At 38.4% G+C, this 15,647-nt stretch overlaps 1 protein-coding gene across 2 annotated transcripts in view; it reads left to right on the top strand.

Annotated features, from left to right (window-relative positions):
- The window catches only part of LIN28B (lin-28 homolog B), an 88,102-nt gene that overhangs the window by 36,138 nt on the left and 36,317 nt on the right, over positions 1-15,647 (top strand). For both annotated transcript variants that reach the window (XM_050316274.1, XM_050316275.1), the window contains exon 3: positions 11,223-11,407. In XM_050316274.1, coding sequence (XP_050172231.1) covers positions 11,223-11,407 — 185 coding nt within the window. The remainder of the gene's footprint in view (positions 1-11,222; positions 11,408-15,647) is intronic.

The raw sequence follows: 15,647 nt of genomic DNA, 5'->3' as shown, positions 1-15,647 counted from the left end.
ATTGGAGTCTTAAATAATATTTAAGCAGTCTTACATTGAGAAATCTGAGGAGAAGCCAATGTTACTGTCATTTGATTAATGCAGTTGCATACGTGATGTTCTGATTTCACAGTTACCTCCTAAATAAATAGAATCCTAACCATGGTAATAAAATACTATTTTAAAAGTAAAGTTTTTCAAGTATTTGAGTACCTCTCCAGCACCTATATGAATAATTTTAAATAGTTTATCTTTTATAATTCAAATCTTTTGTCCTCTTCCATAAAAATTACTTTAATCTGCCTTCCATTTCCTTGAGAAGGGTTTTGCCTTAACTGCTGTTTTCTCATTTTTATCATTGTGAATTCAGAGGTATTTCACTGAAACAGAGGTTGTGTCTTTTGTACTAGCATATAGCATATGCTTTGATAACAGAAGTGGCTCTGAACCAACCGTTTCTGTCAGGTTTTAAAATGCAGCTTTTTAGAGAACTACTTCACAGTAAAGTTACGAATTAAATACTCTCCCAGATACTAATTTTAAAGTGCTGCTAAGTTCAAGTTACTTTTTGAATCATCAATGCTATCTCTTTCTACCTCTCTGTATTTCTAAAAAATAGTTTATTTTGAAGTCACCCACTCATTTTCTGTTATGTCCAGTTAGACATTTATTACTAGCTTCATTGCTGTCTAGTACCTTAACTGTCATGTATTTAGATCATCTGCTACTCCTGTTCCTCAAAAAAAAAAAAAAAAGGTGATTAAGGTTTAAAGTATAAAATAACCTCGTGCTCATTCTTCATCCAAAAAAATGTGTTTTTTTTCAAATATCTAATACCTAATAGATATTCATAACTTTGATTAAATTGTATCAAATGAAAATATAGCTGCCTGTAAGTTGGTAGGACTGATGGCATACTAGGTTATCTATTACTAAAACAAAAAAAGTTAAAAATTGATTAAATGTGTATAATCTGCTATACAAGCATAGCTAAGGAAGATTAGCCACAATCAAAGAGTACAGAGACCTTGAATCATAAGTCAGGAATTGTTAATGTAACAGTAAATGTTGCTGTTAATTTTGCTTTTATTGTAAAGGAAAAAGTGTTGTGATTTTTCAGTAGGTAACGTTGTGAGAAGAACTAACCAGTCCCAATAAAAATTTCAGCCTATTGCTTCTTTGCTTTATGAACAACATTTGAACCCCACCAATTTTGACAGATATCCTTGTTTTATTTTTGTGTGCATGGTGACTGTGATTTTAGCAAACAAATATTCTAACCAGTATTTTATTTTTGTGTTTCGCTTATATATTGACATATGAAATGAACAGAATTTAAAAATGAATGGTAAATATAGTTTCTGACCTCTAAATGATTTAGTGGTGTTGGTGTATTTCCTGTTGATGGCTTCTTGTGTAATTTCTGTAGGACCCCTTGCACAGTGCAGTGTGAGCCCTCGGTGGGAACCAAGGACACCTGTACCATAAAGCAGTATTTGTGCAAAAGCTGGAGAGTGGTTCAAGAGAGGTGTCTGTTTACAAGATAATGGATTTTCACCTTGAGATTGCTTAGAGCATAGTTACTCTCAGCTGGCTAAAATACTACCCATGTTCACTTACTCCCTCGCTCCCCAGCTCGCAATAGCTTTCAAGCAGAAAGCGTTCTTCTCTGAAGAATTAGAAGAGGTTGTTAAAGCATGGAGGGGCTTTGCACTAATGCAGCTGATGGCAGTTTTCAGAGAGCGTTCTCTGCAGCATGATCTCGGATTTCTGAGGTGAGGACCTGGGAGGTTGCAGCTGTGGCACTGTACTGGGCTGGTAGGCTCCAGTTCTCAGCCCAGGGCCTGGGAGAGGGCGGAGGTGACATAAGGACAGTCCTTCAGGCTTTAACCTATAGGTAGCTGGGACCAACCAGAGGAGAAGGAGATAAAAAGGAGGTAGGGGCAAGGGTGGACTGCTAGCACAGCCCAAGTCAGGATTTGGCTATAAACCCTCATTCTGCTTCCACTTTTTGAGCCACTCATGTATCTACACAGCCTGGGGAGAGTTGGCGCATCTGCAGCTTTGAGAACTGGTAGCTGCTGTAACTGTAGGCAGCTTCTTTTTCACAGATCGGTTCATCATCATCAAATCATCAGCCAGGCCTTTGCCCCAGCCCATTCCTCATAGGCTACCATCCCTGGTCTTTTGGCAGAACCCAGCCCTTCCATCTTGACCTCTCCCCCTTGAGAAAGTCAAGTTGCTGAGTTCCAGCACAATCCAAAAACCATCCTCTTACCTCCATCCTTCCCACCCCACAGTCCTAACTCATTACTGCTCACAAGTAAGATTCTTGTTGTCCTGGTTATGTATTAGCCTGTATCTACCAACACAACCCAGCAACAATCACCCCAACCTTCTGTTCCCCTTTTGGACTGCAGAATTGCTGGTGGCTACCTGTTACACTGCGATTCAGAAAGAAAGAGGCAGGCAGATATAATCAGCATATATTTTGCCATGAGAATAAGGCAAGATAACAGGTTCAGGACTCCTTATGTATTGCTAATTTGCTGACTCTTACGTTTGAAATGTGTTTTTTTTAGTGTCAGTGTGTGGCTCCTGTAGCTGCCCACAGTGTTAGCCATTCTTCTGTTTACCACTGAGATGTGAAATGCTTAATTTTCTCCCACAAAGGGTTGCAAAAAAGTGGGTGAACTGCTTTCTCAGTATTTTGCTGGTACTATTTTGCTACTGGTATACAATTTAAAGTTTAAGAACAGCTTCCCCAGAGATGGATATTAAGGGTCTAAAGTAAGAAAACATGACTCTTGGGCTACATTTATGAAGACGAAGGGAAAGCTGCATGTGCAGAGAGAGATTCTGCTACATCTGAATTAGCTGATCACAATCTGGGCCTAATTTATTTTTAATTATATGCGGTCTCCTGGGATGGTGGGAGGTGATGAGGGAGGTGGATAAGAAACCTTTATATAGCTTAAACATCTCCTGGCACAGGGGATTGTCTTTCCCATGCATGGGGGTGTATAGAGGAGCACAGAAATGAAGCTCATAGACGTTATAGGGCAGGCATGGAAAATAGAGGTGCTGCAGTTTTTTCTGAAAATATGGTTAACGAAACCAGAAAGGTGTAGTAAATCTGGAGGAAACTGTGGTTTGGGTGAGATAACTCTACCACTGAGTCTGTGCTTTCTACCAGAGTACACTTTCAGTACTTGAGTAATGCAGCAAACTGTGGGTTGTACATTACTCTTTCCTGTGCTTTTGCATTTCCTCTGTTTATGGGATGATCTACATTGAAATTGTCTGATTTTTATATCTGCTAGAGGAGAACTGTGTTTCAGTATATTCAGCGTGTTTTTTTTAAATGAATGAATTATAGCTATGCTGTTTTCTGTCCTCACTATTAAACTTGCAGGAGAGATGCCTGACAGGAGACATCTTAGCCAAATATATCTTGCAGATTTTGTTGTATATGTATCCCTTGTGGAAGAAATGAAAGAACCAGTCTTGGTAGTATTCATGGATTTTCTGGTGGCCCACTCCATTTTTCTTTGTGGGTTTTGTTTTTTTCTTTTTTTTTGGGTTTGGCTTTTTTTCCCCCCATAAAGAGAGAAAAAAGGTCTAGGACTCTGTATGGTACCTCCTTTCTTCACTTAATAGAAGATGAGCTGCAGGAATGTCTTGTTCTGATCTCTGCCTTGGAAGTTTGTGTTTTTAACATAGAGAGGAGGTTTGAAAAATACTATGGCTAGGTGGACACTATGAAAGTATATAGCTCACTATTGTCATGAATTTTTCAGTGTATGGCATGTTGTCAGTGGAGGAGGTGCACCTAACAGTTATGCTAGTTTTCTTCCCCCTTGGTAAGTTTTCCACTTGAAACTTCACTAAAATGGATTGAATATCAGGATGTCTTGGAGAGTCTGTTCAGCTCAACATCAGGCCCTTGTATCATAAAAGAAATAAAAACGGGGCAGGGGGGGAGCATGTCCTCCTAATGAAAACAGAAAGGGGATAATCTGCCCTATTTATAAGTTGCATAAAAAGTCATGTTCATCCTTTCCTAACCTTTGTAGAAAGAACCTTCAGCTTTCTGCAAAACTGCCTTACAGCAGATGAGTATTTGCAATAGAGAATGAGGTGGTTTCAGTTGCATGAAGTGACTGCACTTGCCTGAGGGCAGAATAACTCAGGTGGCTAGCAAAGGAAGGGAAGGGACCCCATCCTGGAGAATCTGTGGGACTCCCAAAGGCAGTGTGGTCAGCTGGTAGCAAGGGAACACTTTTGAGGAGGGAGCTTGGAGGTGTTTGACCATTGGGAGACATTAAGAGAAGAAGATGCTTCCCTGTGGGTGAACTTCAGAAGATACCTGTCTGATTAATGGTGTGGGTTTGGGAGATCACTGAGGCACTGTAATTGGCTAGTTGGCAAGGTGCTGCATAGGACAGCCTTATGCGCCATGGCTGCACACTAGCAAGGCTTCTTTTGAGGTATGCTGGTGGTTTTTTTGACTGCATAGAACTGATTCAGGGAGCAGAAACATAGCAGAAATTACCAAGAAGAGGTAAACGGTTTTCTTCCTGAGTTGATGTGAGACTTTGGTAAGGCCTTTAAACTGACTAAAGTGAGTCAATTCTCTCTTGCTTTGTGCCCAACATGACTGATGGGAAAATACAAACTAAGAAATGAGAGAAGAGACTGGTTTGATTTTCATGCCTGATATTAAAGCACAGAAAAATGAAAATTGGGTGAGAATTGCACATGCAGTAAAAAAAATGGTTTATGCAAAGGAGAAAAGGATAAAAGTTGTAGCACCTAGTTATGTAGGTGCTACACTAACAAAAAATGCACTTACTACAGTAAGAAAAGAGGGGTGAAGTCAGGGAGAAAAAGCAAAATATATGCATATTATTCAGGCTCTTTTTATTAGTATACAAAATTAGAACAGCTGGTGCTGAATCTGTAATCAGATATAGAGGCAGCAGAAACATGATCAAATAACATTCATGGCCTGCATGTAAATATTGAAAATTATGCAGAAAATTAGTAAGGTGTCATGAATGGAGTTGGCACTGTGTAAAAAAACAAACAGTAGCGTGGACACTGTTTGGCCAAAATCACTTTGGGAAGGAATTATGAAGTACCTGTTGTAGGTCTTAAGCTTAGATTTATATAGCAGACAATGTAATAACAATGTTCTGAGAGAGGAATACTAGTAGGTATAGTAACATTATAGATAGCCTGTGTAATAGGCCAGATCTATATCTAAAAACAAGTGATGATATAATGATGTTATATTTCTATTCACAACCATCAATAGTCTTCTTACCAAAAGAGCAATTCGGAATAGAAGTTGTGTTGTTTTGGAGTTGGTAGGAATTGCTGACCTTACAGAAAATATGATTGTTTAAAAAAATGAAGATAAGACACGAACTGTGTTTATTTGGTTTAGGTTAAATGGGATAACAAAAAGTCAGTAACAATTTCAGACGAACGTGTTAAATTAGGTGACCATAGGTGAGCTGAAGTACTGGAGGCGTAAACAGAGAAAAGGTTCAACCTCAATCCCAAAGGAAAAGGAGAACTGTGGGAAGTTACCTTATCCTTCTAGCAGAGAAAAGGTAATGCAGAAAGAAGGAGCAGATTATCGAAAGAAGTCACTTCTTGGAAGTTGTGGTGAAACAAGCATTGAAAGTATTAACCTAAGTTAGAATTAATTTAAACTTCCTAAGAGTTAAAGCAGTTAGTAAAAGTTCCTTTAGACACATAAATTGCAAAAGAAGAAATCCTTCTGTTGTATAGGGAGAGCGGTTTTGAGTTAGAGAGAGCCTTTTTGTTCAAAAGCTAAATAAATACCTCTATGCACTTCTCAGTAAGAAGAATAACAGTGTGGCGACAGCGACAGGATGATGAATGGAAACAAGGTTATGAACATGACTACGGTCATGGTGGAAATTCAAGACAGAAACAAATTCCAAGAAATAAAGATGTGAAATTGCAGTGTAGCAGCTGCATTGTGGTTACTGCCTACATAACAGTTCTTTCTCTACTGTAAAGTTACTTGCAGTAGCTCACCCTTTCTCATAAACACTGTAGATGTAGTATACCTGGCTCTTCATTGTCTAAGAGCTGAAGTGCAGATCTTTGAGAAGTTGCATTTCCTAGCTTGATTTTAAAGTTAATTTGTTTAATTTGTTAATTTGCTGAACTTCAAAAAAAAATGTAATTCTGTAGAGTTCTCTTCTTTACTTAGAATATTAAGAAACACACTCTCATCTCAAAAGTTGCCGTTTCCACTGTGTATGCCCAGGAGCTCATTGAACCTTTCTGTGAATAGATTTAGCTCACTGGAAAAACAGAAATCTATCTCTGTTTCCTCTTCCTCTTATCCTCCCCCCTTCTTTTTAAACTGAGTTTGTTTCCTGTCAGATTAGTGAGTTAAATTGGCTTATGGGGAGGACTGAAAGAAGTACCAGATTTGGTGCAAGATAAGCCTCCAGGAGCAGGAACAAGGCCTTGAGGTCAGTAGGAGCAGTGGTGAGGTGTTTTGCAAGTGCCCAATCTTCAGATTCTGTGTTAGTGCAGCAGAGCAGCATGCTGCTCTCAGAGGGGATGTTGTTCAGAGTAGTGAATTTTTTGTTTATTTCAGCATTCTGCCTGCAAAAATACATGGTCTTCACAAACCTGGTGAAATAGAATTTTGGTGGACAGCAGAAGTCCTTGCAGTAAAAGTTGTCTCACGTAACTAATAGTATTTTGCAGTAGTTTTGACCTATTGCAGGTAAGAGCATTAGTAGACATCCAGTGTAAATTGGTTTGCTTCTGTGTCTTCTTACTGTGTACTCTTGCTTTACTCAGAGTTTGCTGGCTCTTGATGAAACTGTCTGAGGTTGTTTTGGAGAGATTTTCTTAACAATTGTTGTTGTGGTTGGGCTTCAGGATATGCTTTCCTTCATGTCTGGATTTAATTGTAGATAATTTTGGAGGGAAAACAGTTTTCTTACTTTTGGAAACCTTGCATACTAGTGGCATCTGGTCATTGTACTAAGCAATCAATCAATCACTAGATAAAAAGGGGCAGAAGTGAGAGACACAGAAAATAAATGATGTAAGCAGAATGCCACCAAATAACTTTCCCCTTCCTCCTCTAAAGGATTTAAAGTCTGCAACAGCAGTTGTTTGCAGTCCTGGCTAGAAATGGCAAAGTTGTTGTGAGTAGGCACTTACTCCCCACACATTATTACAAGTAATGCACACATATCTGATGCAATTGGGCCCCTATAATGATCCTTAATTCCAAACTTCCTTTCTTTTGTAGAGCCTGGTGAGAGCTGTAAGCACTTGCTGACACTGGCCAGGAAGTGGTACTTTCTTGCAGACCATCTTGCTAATCCTATTTATATTTGTTAAGTTTTGATTTTTGTTTTGTAATAATAGGAAATGCTTTCCCTAAACTTGGAATCATGGATTTTTCCATTGCTAGTTGTTATTGCTAATACTACTACAAAACTGCAAGTGTTTTGGACCAAGCCATTGCTTGTGACAGAGATGTGTGATATTTTACATTATAGGCTAAAATACCAAGAAATAATAGGATATCTATTAAAAAGAAAGAAAGAAGAAAAAAAAAAAACACACAAAACCCCACCAGAAGTGGCCCTGTCAAATTAAAAAAGAGAAAGAAAAAAGCTCTAGTCTGAAATCACTGTATTGACTGCTAGTAAAAATAACAGTAAAGTCTCTGACAGCTGAAAGAGGGAGAAGCGAGGAAAAGCATGTTGCTTTTAAGTTTTTCCCTTTGTTCGTTGGCGCTGTGCCCATACACCCCATTCAGGGCTCTAGAAATGGTTCACTGACTTGAAACTCTGGCTGGTTTTAATTGTATTGGTTTTGTTTAAGTAATGTGAGGAAAATACTGAGCTAGATCTCTCAACATTAAATTATCAGCTTTACAGACATTTTTTGTCCAACTCTTTAGACAAGTTAAGAGCGATTCAGGTTTTAGATTTGTTTTGCTGGTTTCCAAATGCCATTTTTCACAATGGCTTTGAATTGTTATTGCACCCTCAGAGAATCTCACCAGGAGCTATGCATTTGCACAGTAAGTCGGACAGTACCAAACAATTGAAAAGCTGTTGAGGTGTAGTCAAGGAGAGTACTGTGCAAGTAATTTGAAGTAGGTTTTTTTCAACATTTTTTTGTTGTTGAAGGTACTTTAAAAAACAAACATGCAAAAAATATACACCCACATAACATGTGATTCATGAAAGCTTAATTGTTCCTCTGCTTAGGCTTTTAAATATGTTTAAAAATCTCTCTTACAAATAGAGTGCTTCATTTGGAAATAGAAGTTCTGTTGCTAAAAGTAAAATCAGAAAAATAAAAGCATTTTAGAGTACTAATAATGCCCTGGTATAAGTTCCATTTTAAGCAAGTACTTACTTATTTTGAAGTAGAAGACAATGTTACTTGCATATCAGATGTCAACCTTTTGCCATTTTTTTAATAACAGTGAAACTCAGAAAGGAAAAATGAATGTAACTCTTCCTGAGACTTAACTGTATCTTCATTAAATTGTAATTAAACAAAAAGACCAAAGCATCCATGCTGTGTTCAGTATTACAGGAAAATAAGGGCTTATGCCTTTGAGGTTCCCTTTAATTAGCACCCATCTGTGTTGTCATTATTGTCTACTTTTGGAACATTCCAATATATGCTTAGTTTGGGACAGAATACACATTGTTCTGTTCTTTCCTTTTTAAAAGATTTTCCATGGTGTGGAGGGACCTAGAGATGGATTCACACCACAGGCAGTATCTGCTGTTTCAGTTGATGAGGGGTGGAGTCTTCTTTGGGCATAGGCTGAACTTGGATGTTTCTTCATTATGTGACAAAGATCCCCTTATTGCTATACAGACATTTCAAAGTGGAGGGTTGCTTGAAGTAATACTGGCTTCCTGGATGATTTGTTTCATTGGTTTATGTAGAATTACTGTCTTATAGTTGCATTAGTAAGAATACTTGAATATTTCTATTTTTGTACCTTATGTATTCATTTTTTTTTTAAAGCCAAGCTTATGATTAAGAGAACAGATATTATTTATTCCTTCTTTCATGTGTCCTGCAGCTGCCCCATGCTATTTCCCCCTCCCACTCCTCTTTTACAACAGTGCTCAACCTCTAGCCTCTAAAATCAACTATTTGTCTCATACTTCACACTGTTACAACATGTGGTGGAAGAGCCTTGAGTACTAGATCTGCACAACTGGATAAGCAAAATAGGACTTTGTTCTAAGCAATGGGGCTGTACAGTTCTTGCTTACTTTCTGCTGTAATTATAAGCACCTGAGCTACTTGTTCAGACCAGTGTTGGTAATGTCTTGTTGTGCTGGGTAGACTACTCAGCTGGTCTGGTACTTGGGTTTTTGGGAAGCTAAAGAATGTGTGCTTTCACACGTTTCATTAAAATAAATATTCCCAATTATTTTATAATTTGTAACTTAGCTGTTAGTGCCGTGGGAAACAGACTTTGCAAGGGTGTGTCTCTTCTGAAAGGCATGGAGAAGTGACACAGGTCCCCCAAGGTAACTCTGCTGCAGAACCAGGAACTGGAATTGTGTATTTCAGTCTCATTGGGTGTGATTCAGCACTGGGTTAGGATATCTCAGTCACAGAAAAGCCTAAATCAGAAGGCACCTCTTACTCTCATCTCATTCAACCTTTTGCTGAAAGCAGGGCCTTTGGATTAGATTATTCATTGCCTTGGTAAAACTGAGTCTTAACTATTTCCAGCAAAGAGATCTATACTATTATTTTGGGCTTCTCTGCTTAATTCTTTTTATAGTGAGCAATTTCTCCTTGTGTCTATATGGGGTTTCCTCTGAAGAAGCTCAACGGGAGCTCTGTTGCCATCTGTCCTATTCTCTGTGCATCCTTGTGAGGAGACCAGCTCCCTCTTTGTGTGTGAACTATGAACTGTGTCAGTTTGTGTGCTCTGCTAAAGTAGTGTGTTGGTGCTGCAGACCTCCCATAATATCATTACAGGAAGTCCATGTCAGGGATTGCCATTCGATTTGTACATGTTCCCTAGTTGCACTTGTCAGGTAACAGATGCAATTTAGAGTCAAGTGTCACTCGGCTTTTTTGGCATGTGACTGGGTTGGATGGCACCTGCAGAGAAGATTCCCTTCTTGACATGTTTTATAACTCTCATGGAAAACCTCTAACTGAGTGGAAATTAATGGATTTTGTAAAATTATCCATGAGTCCAACTGATCTCATTCATGTACTGTGTAATTTCTAAAATAAAAGTGTAGTGCAACAGAGTCTTATCATTTTATTTCCAAACCCCACCACCACCTAAAAAAGCTCCAATGCTGTCTCGTTTAACTTGGTGATCATTTTATTTAAGAGTTTGATCCATCAGATTTGTCCTGGAATGTAGACTTACTATTGTAAGTCTGCTTACTGTTGTACATAATTTATTTGGAGTTGTGATGAAAATTTTCATTGTATTAGAATCAGTGGTGAGCTCCTGTTGACTTCAGCTTGTCCAAGATTTTGCTGCTGTGGTGTAATAGCAAAAGATCTATCACTGTTTATTTCACTTGCCCTGATGCTGATAATTTCCTTTTCTGTGAATGAAAATACAAATCCATACATAAATCATGCTAAGTAGATAACATTTTTGCTGTAGTGAACAGAAATTTAGCAGCTCACCAGGGATATTTGAATTGCCTATCTCAGCGGACTTTGTTCAGAGTGCCTTCCTCCTGCTTCTTGCACTTGCTCTAACTTTGATTCATTTTCAGAGCAGCAGAGCCATGTGCCAGATATAAAGAATACAAATTATTAAAATTTTGATCATAAATTAATTAGCTCTAAAGTGAGTATTTGCTCTCTTTCCAGGCCTTTTCGGTTCCCGACACCTCTGAGGTGTTTTAAGGTTACAGCATTCTCTCTGCTTCTTACAACTACAGCACTCATCACAGAAAAGGAAAATGTTATTTCAGTTTTGCTGATACTGGAAATAGGTTCTTGTTACTTGTTTAGTGTTGAGTAGTGTTTTCAGTGTATCCAGGACTATAATTTGTAGTATTGTCTGCTGTAGCTCACACAGAGGAAGCTGTTGCTCAGGTTGTATGTATTGTAGGATGGTAGACGGGGTAATTTGTCCTGTTGATTATAAATGTAAATACTGTTTTTAAGGCAACGATAACCAAGAGTATTTTTCCTATTTACAGAGCAAGCTTTACATGGAAGGATTTAGAAGCCTAAAAGAAGGAGAACCAGTGGAATTTACTTTTAAGAAATCTTCCAAAGGCCTTGAATCAATACGGGTAACAGGCCCTGGTGGGAGCCCCTGTTTAGGAAGTGAAAGACGACCCAAAGGGAAGACAGTACAAAAAAGAAAACCAAAGGGAGATAGGTAATTACCTTACTTTGCTATTCCCCCTTTTTTTTCTTTGCAAGTTTTTCTTGAAATTATGTTTTCAGCATTTATTTGTTCATGAAAGGAAACCCTTCTGTGTAAATTTGGCTTTTACACATAGCTTAGTACCTTGATTAAAGCTATATCTACCTAAAACTACATCAATCACCCACTGATTAGTTTTACTTGAGAAGGTTTTATTAAGTTAGAGGGAGCCTGCAAAGGAATGTAATATTATTTGGAAAATATTGCTATTAGACTGAAAAGAGAGGTCAGCCTGAATACAAGTGAAATAATGTCATGTTTAGGTGAGATGTCATGCTAAAGAGGCTATTGTGTGCAGTGGAGTTTTAAACTATGCATCAGTAGTTTTATACAAAAAAAAGTGTAGGTGCTGCAGTAAGGGTTAAGATGTATATAATTTATTATATTTTTACTTAGTGAGCAGAGTGTAAGGTGTTTCCAAAGGTTTTAATGCCTGGTGGTCTGAAGAACTGTTGTAATGTTTTACAAATTTCAGGTTAATTTTGAATGTTACACTTCTCTCTAAATATGTGCAGCAGTCTGACTTGCACTGTACTGTGACACTTTTCCTCCTGCCTCTGATGGCTTGAAGAAGTTCTGCCATCCTCTTCACTACAAAGCCACCTGTACCTAATTCATCACCTTTCTACCCAAGAGATCTTTATTTAGGTGAATTGTCCCTTTTTTCCTCATGCTGTTGCCCAGCCCAGTAGCTGTAACGACTGAGACCAAGAAGAATATATAGTTTGTGAAGGATCCTAGTAAGAACATCCAAACAGCCAAGTTTTGCCTGCAGTATTTAATGTATGGACTGACCGAGAGGTGGTGGCTCTCTTCTGTTGCAAATTATGAAGCAAAGAGTAGCTTAGGAAAGATGGGGTCACCTGGAAAGGCAGTGTAGCCCAGCTTCGAGAAATTTGGGATCAGGAACCTTTATTAACTACAGATGAGCTCCACTTAACCTCACCTCTGTTCAAAGGCACTATTTTTCTTGCTCCTCTTTTTTTTTCTTTGTCCTTTTTTTTTTTTTTCTTTTAGTTAAAGACTGGAGACAACATGAGATTTGTCCCTCTTTCACCCTCTTTGTAAAAGCTAAAGGCCATAAACAAAATTTATTGCTGCTGTAACAGATCAGAGTCCATAACCACAACAAGGAGAGACTTTATAAGCAGGACAAAGCTTTCTTTTTGGTTGCTCCCCATATCTGGCCTTTCAGAGTTGTGTTGCATGCAATGGCTGTGATTTTTTTTTTTATTTTGATCTAGGCTTCCAGTGCTGTTGTTATTTAAACCATTGGTTTTTCCATGGACTGTAACTACTTATCTGTTTAGGGTATTAGCATTGCCATTGTTCTTGATGTTTCATACTTTACCAGGAAATGAAAGCCACAGTCGTGCAGTTGTGATACTGTTGACCTGCTTGTTGCACATGTAGATGAAGGAAGACAGTCCTTGTCTCAAAAACCTTGAAATTTAAATGGACAAATGGTATGTAGACAGGAAAAACTACATATTGAAAGAGACAGGGATTTGAACACATGTACATATTTACACTACACAGCCTAGTCAATGCAGAGGAATCAGTACTTCCCAAGTGCGATTCGTCTCATCCTAGGGAAGCATCTAAAATGTTGGGGTTGAATCTTGCCTTATCACTTTTCCTCTTCAGGGGCTACAAAGGGACTCTACTTCCAGTGCTGTAGATGCTTCCCTTACAAGTCTCTAAAGTGAAGTGAGATGAATTCTCCTTTCAGTCATGTTTTTTCATATCTGAAGCACAGAAGAAAATTGAACCTGAAAAACAGTGCGGAGGGGTGATCTATGAGACAGTGTACTCTCTAATGTTCACTTGCCTTTAAAAAAGGAAAACCTCAAAATTAATTTGAATTAATTTGAATGTGAAAATGTGAGCAAAAACATCTACCCACTTCTGTCTCAGAATTCTTGCAGTTAAGTCATAAGACACCAAAAAGATCTAAAATTTGAAATGTTTGAAGTAGCACTGACATTATCGTTCAATGAGAAGCAGTCTTTGCTCAAAGGAAAAGTAGTTTTGAATGCCTAGCCAGTAAAAAAGTTGCATCTCCAACATGTATAGTGAAAAGTTTCTTGAAGATTGCTGTTGTACTGTGAGAACTGCCTCCATTTATGAAAGCTAATTCCAACTTCCTATGTTCATCTCCCTTTATGTTATCAGTGAAATGGTGTGAGGGCCCAGTCTCAGTGGATCTTTTTATATGAATCCTATTTTGAATGGATTCTGTTATTCTACTTACTGAGAGGAGTTAGAGATAGAAAAGAATGGGGGCAGAGGGGAAGGAAAAGCAGATAAGGAAGAAAAAAAGTCATGACACTGAGGCTACCAATGTTGGTAGATTTTGTGAGGCTTCCGTGATAGACTCAGGGTCTCTGTAATTTGCAGTGTTCTTGCTGTGGGGACCTTGCTGTGATAATATTTCCGCTTTGGCATTACTGTGGGCTACATTAATTTTATAAGTATCAGCCACTTGGTCGTTCTTTCTCAGTCAGTACAAGGAAGAGAAAGTTTTTGTGGGCCACGTGGAATGACACTGTGGCTGTGGGCACCCTGAGGCTTTAGGTTCCCAGACCTTACTTTAAGCTATTGTAATGCACATGTGTCTTATATAAATACTTTTTCACAGTATCTGCAGTAATCTGGGATAGAGGGGAGGTTTCTAAATGAGGGGAGGTTTCTAAATGAGACTGAGCTGGGATTTGCATCTGACAAGTTCTGGGTTCAGAAGGGGTGTCCTATGGCAGAGATGCACATTGGAGGGCCTGGTCTCTTCCTACTCAAGTAAACCAGGGAATGAATTTGCAGCAAGTTACATTGTGACAGGTTGCGGCTTCTCTTTAACAAATGGCCGAACTGTGTGTGTTTTGCTTCATTTTGGCAGCGAGCTGACACAAAGGCATGCTGTGTTGCTCTCTAGGAATGACCATCTGATGTAGGAAAGATAAAGTACTCTGAATTCACACTTTAATCTGTGATTTAGAGTAGAATAAATTAAATCAGAACCTAGCCCACCATCTCAGAGTAAAGTTTAAAGGAGGGAAAAGAAAGAAAAAATTATGCTACTTTATTTTTCTTTTTTTTCCCCCCTTCCCCCCCCAACAAGCATTCCTAGTGTTTCTATGTCAGCTAAAATGACAATGGGTAAACAGGCATTTTATGGGTTGTAATTATTTTTTCTTTAGTGCAACCTGCATTTAAATAAATTTGACCCACAGACCTTTGGCACAATATTAACAAAGGTGCATGATACTCACAGGACTAAAAGCTAGAGTTATCTTTGGGACCTAGAGGTATTATCCAGGATCTGTAAACAGTCCTAGTAGGAGCTTGAAGTTGGATACTTTTTCAGCAGAGTGTCTGTAGTGCTGTGTCTGCTTGGGTTGGCTCTCGCTCCACGTGGAATGTTTCGGGGGAGACAGGAAGGATGATGGTAGTTGTTTTTCTCTTTTTTGATTTTGAAGTCTTTACACCAAAATGGAAGCAATAAAATAAGAAGGGAGGGACAAGGAAGAAATTATTAAGGGTATAGCTCCATCTCGCAGTTTTAATATGTGGCATTTCAATCCTCTGTTACCCTTTGCTAACATCACACTCATGGCAGGGAAACTTTCTAGCACAAGTCACCTGTATCAGAAGTGGTTTAGATTTAAATACATAATACATAATAATAATAAATAAGCAGTACATTGTGAGATTTGGGTTTGATTTCACTGTTTTGGTTTATAGTGCAGCTCACAAGTAAACGGTGAGGGAGAGATCTGTGAGTTTGATGAACCACTGCTGCTGGGTAAATGATGATGCTGAATTATGTCGTGGGAATATGGCTTGTGAAATAAGTGTGTATTTCTATCTAAGTTGGCTAAACAGTAATGAGCACTGAAGAATCAATGTAACACCTCAAAAACCTTTTTCCAATGCAGATATCTACAAAGGAGGAACAATTAGAAAAGAAATGGTTTTGTGTTTGCCAGTAACTCTTGAGCATGACCAAAAGCATAACTTTCAAATGAAGAAAAACATAGTTCTAAACCACTGACTGGGGGGGAAATACAGTCACTTAGGGAAGTGGGGGGGAGCTATAATTAAATAGTATATTTCTTCCCTGATGAACTGTCACTTAAAATTTGTTTGTGTCTGAGTTAGTCAGAAAATGGTTTTAATACCTGCAGACGTTCTG

Source organism: Myiozetetes cayanensis, unplaced genomic scaffold, assembly GCF_022539395.1.
Source record: "Myiozetetes cayanensis isolate MyiCay16 unplaced genomic scaffold, myiCay2020 scf2-11, whole genome shotgun sequence".
Taxonomy (NCBI): domain Eukaryota; kingdom Metazoa; phylum Chordata; class Aves; order Passeriformes; family Tyrannidae; genus Myiozetetes; species Myiozetetes cayanensis.
This window is presented reverse-complemented; position numbering and strand designations above follow the sequence as displayed.